This window comes from Procambarus clarkii, chromosome 70, assembly GCF_040958095.1.
Source record: "Procambarus clarkii isolate CNS0578487 chromosome 70, FALCON_Pclarkii_2.0, whole genome shotgun sequence".
In the NCBI taxonomy this organism is placed as follows: domain Eukaryota; kingdom Metazoa; phylum Arthropoda; class Malacostraca; order Decapoda; family Cambaridae; genus Procambarus; species Procambarus clarkii.
In genome coordinates, this window is record NC_091219.1 from 16,917,374 (window position 1) to 16,924,122 (window position 6,749).

The 6,749-nt window shown below is 49.8% G+C and overlaps 1 protein-coding gene across 1 annotated transcript; it reads left to right on the forward strand.

Annotated features, from left to right (window-relative positions):
* Nucleotides 1-5,682: 5,682 nt before the first annotated feature.
* Nucleotides 5,683-6,330, forward strand: LOC138355970 (uncharacterized). Its single transcript, XM_069311510.1, has one exon. It carries the CDS (start codon nucleotides 5,683-5,685, stop codon nucleotides 6,328-6,330), a length of 648 nt encoding a protein of 215 aa, XP_069167611.1.
* The last annotated feature ends 419 nt before the right edge of the window (nucleotides 6,331-6,749 follow it).

Here is a 6,749-nt window from a genome sequence, read left to right on the forward strand (position 1 = left end):
AAACATTACAAAGGCACATAATGGGCTCAGGGACTGAACCCCACAATTCATTTAGCTAAGCAAGTTACAATCTTGATGAGCTAGTTACAAAATTTACAAGACGTGGTGAGCACAAGACGTGGTGAGCACAAGACGTGGTGAGCACAAGACGTGGTGAGCACAAGACGTGGTGAGCACAAGACGTGGTGAGCACAAGACGTGGTGAGCTAGTGTCACAACTGATATGTTTATACTGCCCCCTGCCCCCCCCCCCCCATCCAATGGGCAGCGGTGGATAGGTTACACTCTTTCACAATATTCCGGAACATTATCTTGAGGTTATCTTGAGATGATTTCGGGGCTTAGCGTCCCCGCGGCCCGGTCCTCGACCAGGCCTCCTTTTTGTTACACATCCCCAGGAAGCAGCCCGTAGCAGCTCTCTAACTCCCAGGTACCTATTTACTGCTAGGTGAACAGAGCATCAGGGTGAAAGAAACTCTGCCCATTTGTTTCCGCCTCCACCGGGGATCGAACCCGGAACCTCAGAACTACGAATCCCGGGCGTTGTCCACTCAGGTGTCAGGGCCCTTACAACTCTGTTTACAACTTAACGTTACAATGTAACGTTGTTTACAACTCCTTGATAAAGGTTGCAGGTTACATTCCAAAATTAGATTGTAATACTATTACACAGGGGCCTCGTAGCCTGGTGGATAGCGCGCAGGACTCGTAATTCTGTGGCGCGGGTTCGATTCCCGCACGAGGCAGAAACAAATGGGCAAAGTTTCTTTCACCCTAAATGCCCCTGTTACCTAGCAGTAAATAGGTACCTGGGAGTTAGTCAGCTGTCACGGGCTGCTTCCTGGGGGTGGAGGCCTGGTCGAGGACCGGGCCGCGGGGACACTAAAGCCCCGAAATCATCTCAAGATAACCTCAAGATAACCACAAGTACGAGTGATTAGGGAATATCGGTGAAGGGCGGTAAGCTGCTAGTTCAAAAGAGAAGAAACAAAAGTGGCACTCAAGTGCTGAGCGTGTCAAGGGAGCAACTCGAGGCCCCTCGCCACGTCAAGTGTGATCCAGGAACGTCTGCAGGTGCCAACTGTCGTAACTGCATCCCAGACGTCTTGAGTCCAGGTGAGATGGGGCGTGAGGAGATGAGGCGGGAGGAGATGGGGCGTGAGGAGATGAGGCGGGAGGAGATGCGAGAGAGGGGATGGTATGGTGTGTGTGTGGGGAGGGGATAGAGGTGGGGGAGGCCAGGACAAGGCTGGGCACGTCAGGAACGGTCAACCAGGAGCGCCAGCCAAGTCTAGCCAACCATGTGTTTCTAATGTCCGCTGCTCACCACCTGATCACATGCACTTATTTTTTACCTTCCCGATACACTAGTGAAATATATCCGTGTTGTAGTTCTGAGTTACAGGCAGCAGACTGACCAGGATAGTCTAGTAAGGTTGGTCTATCCTTCTATGAATACCTTGGCCATAGTAAAATTACTATGGATAGCTACCCTGGCTAGGATAGACTAGAACGGGTACCTTGCCTGGGATGACTAGTATCCATACGCTAGGCCGGAGTAGGAGGATATTAATCCAAACCACTTATTTAAAAAGTGCAAGGTAATATATACAAGGGGCAACAGCTTCAAGCTCAACAAGCCACAATATAGGGCATAATACAGCAAGTGCTTCTTCACCCATACGGCTATAAACCCCTGGAACCGCCTACCCGCCCAAGTCGTAATGGCCAAGACATTACTGAACTTCAAAATCCGGTTGGAAATAATTATCATTGGGAAATGGCGGGGACCTTGACAAGCCGCCGGCTTTGTGACCCCAGCCACTTTACTGGACAGTCTCGCTTCATGCAGGTCCGCGTTAAATCTCCCCGACCGTCCAAGTGGTTGGGCACCATTTCTTTCCCCCGTCCCATCCCAAATCCTTATCCTGATCCAGTCCCCGTGTTATAAAGTCGTAATAGCTTGGCGCTTTCCCCTGATAATTACAAAACTATTATTCGTGACCCCGTCTAGGGTACTAGATAGATGGCGGCCTGCAGCTAAATTCAGGTAAAAATCTCGTCGATCTATCCTGTCCGAGTCGATTTCTCGGGCAGGACAGAAATGGCCGAGTACGTTTATTTTTACCTAATGCTTCTATTAACCTAGCAGTAAATAGGTACCCAGGAGTTAGGCAAGTGTTATGGGGTTGCATCCTGGGAAGGTCCGTAATTCGACCTTGTGGGACCTGGATACAATCGAAGTGTATACAAGGAGCTATATACTGAGGCCAACATTGACTAGTGTGGATACTGTGGCGAGGATAGAATAGTACAGTTACCCTGGCTGAGAGCGGTGTCCTGGCGCCGGGAGTGACTTAAGTTGTAAGAAATCAAGTAAGTAAGTGACTTAAATTGTGAGTAATCAAGTTGTAAATGTAATGAATGTAAGATCTCTAAGTAAGCACTTTGATGATGTTAGTGCCCTGACTCAAACAGTTAACAACAAATTTTCTTTTGTTGTGCTTACTGAAACGTGATAAAAAGAGGATACTACATAATTCTACAACATACCAAACTACTCAGCAATTCACAACTATCGTCCTATTCAAAGAGGTGGTGGTACTGCTCTTTACTACCACCAAGAACTGACATGCTTAAAAGTAATTAAAACTAGAGACCCCTCCACCATCAAGGTTTCAGTCAGAAACCTTGTTTCCGAGTTTTTAACTGTTTACATTATTTATATAATTTTACTTACATTTTCAGAGTACAGTAATTGTTGACAGATCAAAGTCCAAAGTATTCTTGCCAATATAATGAGCTTCTTCCGTGTTCGACTTAACGTAGTCCGCTGTAGACGATTCGTGCCGCACTTAACAAGTGCGGAATTTACATGTGATTTTTCGAGCAGAGGTTAATGCTCGGGGTTGACCAGAACAATTTAGGGAAGAGTCGCCCATGTTAGTGTGTGGAGGGCTGGCTGGTACTGGTGGCGGGTCAGTGGCACGGGTTGCTCAGCAGCAGGCGTCCACGAGTAATGGTCTCCGCCTAATGTATTGTGCCTTAATCAGAGACGGAGAGCCAACGTGACGCTTTGTCACAGTTAATCTTGAGGGGACTGAAAGTTTATTGTGGTGTGGTGATCTCCGAGGTACAGATTGCTGTATCTTAATGCCCGCCTTGAAACTTGACCACCTGGCTAAAAAGAAAGCCTCTCTCTTGACAAGGTGGAAACAATGTCCTGTGTATCGTCCCTCTTTACGACTACCGCCTTTGAAATGTCAGACAGATCAGGATATTCTAAGTGTTTTACAATCTTGATTTAAAATAAAACACAAAATTAAACAGTGAAACGTTAAGTTTGGATGATGACTTAAGTAGCCCAAACCTTAGAGCAAATCTGAAGCGCTTCAAATATTTACTTAACATTTTTACGCATATATTTAGAGGGAACTAAAAAATATTATGTTTTAGGAATTTTTTTCAATTAGCCCTTATAGCTAAAATAACCATTTACTGGCACACTAATGATTTTCTAAAGCAGTTTGTATTAGGGGTGGTGTAGGTGGTGGGGTGGTGGTGTAGGTGGTGGGGGTGGTGTAGGTGGTGGGGGTGGTGTAGGTGGTGGGGGTGGTGTAGGTGGTGGAGGTGGTGTAGATGGTGGGGGTGGTGTAGATGGTGGGGGTGGTGTAGGTGGTGGAGGTGGTGTAGAACAAGCACAGGCCGGGATATACCACCACAGCCAGCGCCTGGCCTCACCCTCAGAGCGGACCACCACTCCAGGCAGGACTGGGTGGGATTCACGACCGCTAAAAGTAGCCGGAACAGACACGTCTGCCACAGGTTTAGACCTGCAGGCGCGACGAGAGGTTCAGGTGGGGTGGTGGGGGGGGGGGGAGGGAGGGTTTGTGGGGGGGGTGGTGGTGGTGGTGTGGTGGTGGTAGGAGTTGAAGGGAGAAGTGTGGAGTTAGTATGTGTGGTGTGGAGGTGGTGAGGGTAGTTGTGGTAATGATGCAGGTAGTTGTGGTGATAATGCAGGTAGTTGAGGTGACATCATTGTGACGTCACACAACTTGTGCTCACCATTTATAAGACAATAATTTTTATCTTATTTACTTTAGATTAGGTTTGGTCAGGTTAGGATAGGATAGATTAGGTTAAGTTGGCTTGGCTGGTTTAGGTTGGTTTATGTTGGGTTGGATTTGGTTGGTTTAATGAATAGCGACGATGTAGAGCTGACACATACTGTTATCAAGTGGTCTATAGAGGAAGTGTTGGACACAACTATGTGTCCAACACTTGTCATGCACACACTCATCAAGTCCAGAGTGTGTCCAGATGGAAGACACCGTCCCAGACACGCACAAACCATCACACTTCACAATCTATATACAGTTATGGTAGTGGACAAATACAATAACTAGAGCCAAAACCAACTGGGGAAGACTAAGAGTGACCATCTTGTCAGTGTGGCGGGAGCGTCACCCGGCCGCTCTCTGACGCCAGCCACTCCTAATCTTCCTCAGCAGTAAAACCCGGGATTTGGCTGCGATAGTCAACGCAAGTGCGGCCTCATTCTTACTGTCTGACCCAGACCACGAATTGATGCACGAACTTGGCCAAGAACTGGGTCCCGAAGTAGGGCACGAACTTGGCACGGAATTAGGGCACGAACTTGGCCGCGAACTGGGTCCCGAAGTAGGGCACGAACTTGGCACGGAATTAGGGCACGAACTTGGCCGCGAACTGGGTCCCGAATTAGGGCACGAACTTGGCAAGGAATTAGGGCACGAATTTGGCAAGGAATTAGGGCACGAACTTGGCAAGGAATTAGGGCACGTAACTTGGCCGCGAACTGGGTCCCGAAGTAGGGCACGAACTTGGCAAGGAATTAGGGCACGAACTTGGCAAGGAATTAGGGCACGAACTAGGTAACAATCTGGAGCCCGAACTGGGCCAAGAAATAAGCAACAAAGTGGAACATGTATGTAATGGGCTGCGAACTAGACAACGGAATGGGACAAACAGGGGTATGAACTGTGGTCCCAAGTTGACACCGAACTGAGACACTGTGTAGTGGTCTGAAGGAGAGGCCGTGGTGGTCTGGAGTTACGGAAGAGGTCGGGGCTGTTGCTCTTACAGCCGCTGTGTATAACTACTGACCTTCATGAGGCTTGTGAGCCTTCATGAGGCTTGTGAGCCTTCGTGAGGCTTGTGAGCCTTCGTGAGGCTTGTGAGCCTTCATGAGGCTTGTGAGCCTTCGTGAGGCTTGTGAGCCTTCGTGAGGCTTGTGAGCCTTCGTGAGGCTTGTGAGCCTTCGTGAGGCTTGTGAGCCTTCGTGAGGCTTGTGAGCCTTCGTGAGGCTTGTGAGCCTTCCTGAGGCTTGTGAGCCTTCCTGAGGCTTGTGAGCCTTCGTGAGGCTTGTGAGCCTTCGTGAGGCTTGTGAGCCTTCGTGAGGCTTGTGAGCCTTCAGTGAGGCTTGTGAGCCTTCGTGAGGCTTGTGAGCCTTCGTGAGGCTTGTGAGCCTTCGTGAGGCTTGTGAGCCTTCGTGAGGCTTGTGAGCTTTCGTGAGGCTTGTGAGCCTTCGTGAGGCTTGTGAGCCTTCATGAGGCTTGTGAGCCTTCATGAGGCTTGTGAGCCTTCATGAGGCTTGTGAGCCTTCATGAGGCTTGTGAGCCTTCATGAGGCTTGTGAGCCTTCATGAGGCTTGTGAGCCTTCATGACATGGCCCCCACCGTCACGTTGACTGAGGCAGCCACGGTGGGTCAACTTACTGCCACAGTCAACGTGACGGTGGCTGCCTCAGTCAACGTGACGGTGGCTGCCACAGTCAACGTGACGGTGGCTGCCACAGTCAACGTGACGGTGGCTGCCACAGTCAACGTGACGGTGGCTGCCACATTCAACGTGACGGTGGCTGCCACAGTCAACGTGACGGTGGCTGCTTCAGTCAACGTGACGGTGGCTGCTTCAGTCAACGTGACGGTGGCTGCCACAGTCAACGTGACGGTGGCTGCCTCAGTCAACGTGACGGTGGCTGCCACAGTCAACGTGACGGTGGCTGCCTCAGTCAACGTGACGGTGGCTGCCACAGTCAACGTGACGGTGGCTGCCACAGTCAACGTGACGGTGGCTGCCACAGTCAACGTGACGGTGGCTGCCTCAGTCAACGTGACGGTGGCTGCCTCAGTCAACGTGACGGTGGCTGCCTCAGTCAACGTGACGGTGGCTGCCTCAGTCAACGTGACGGTGGCTGCCTCAGTCAACGTGACGGTGGCTGCCTGCGGCACCAGGGAGGTTCAGGACAAGGGACTCTATACTCCTGCCAGCGTCACAACTGCATCATGAGCGCCGTAAAAGGAATGTTTTTAATTTTGCCCCAAAGGGCGAGTTTACTGGGCAGCGTCACTCATCTTACGACATAACATACCGCCATAGTGACAGTATTGGGCAGCGCCACTCATCCTGTGAGTGAATATACAGCCATAGCAGCATGTACAACATTCTCAATAGGAAGAAAACTGGCTGGGTTGTTCATCCTGTCTCTTGTACAGGATGTACCCAGTTGGGACTTGCTTAACTGTCTCGAGTGAACAGTTTATCAAATAAAGGAATTAACATCTTGCGGATGCAAAATCGGAGAATCTTAACTTTATCTATATTTGACAAGTAGTGTTTATCTATCTCTAACACTGTACCATTTAGTATAGTAAATCTATTTCTAATGTCTTAAGTGGGCCCAGTCTGCCCCCCCCCCCTCCCCGTCC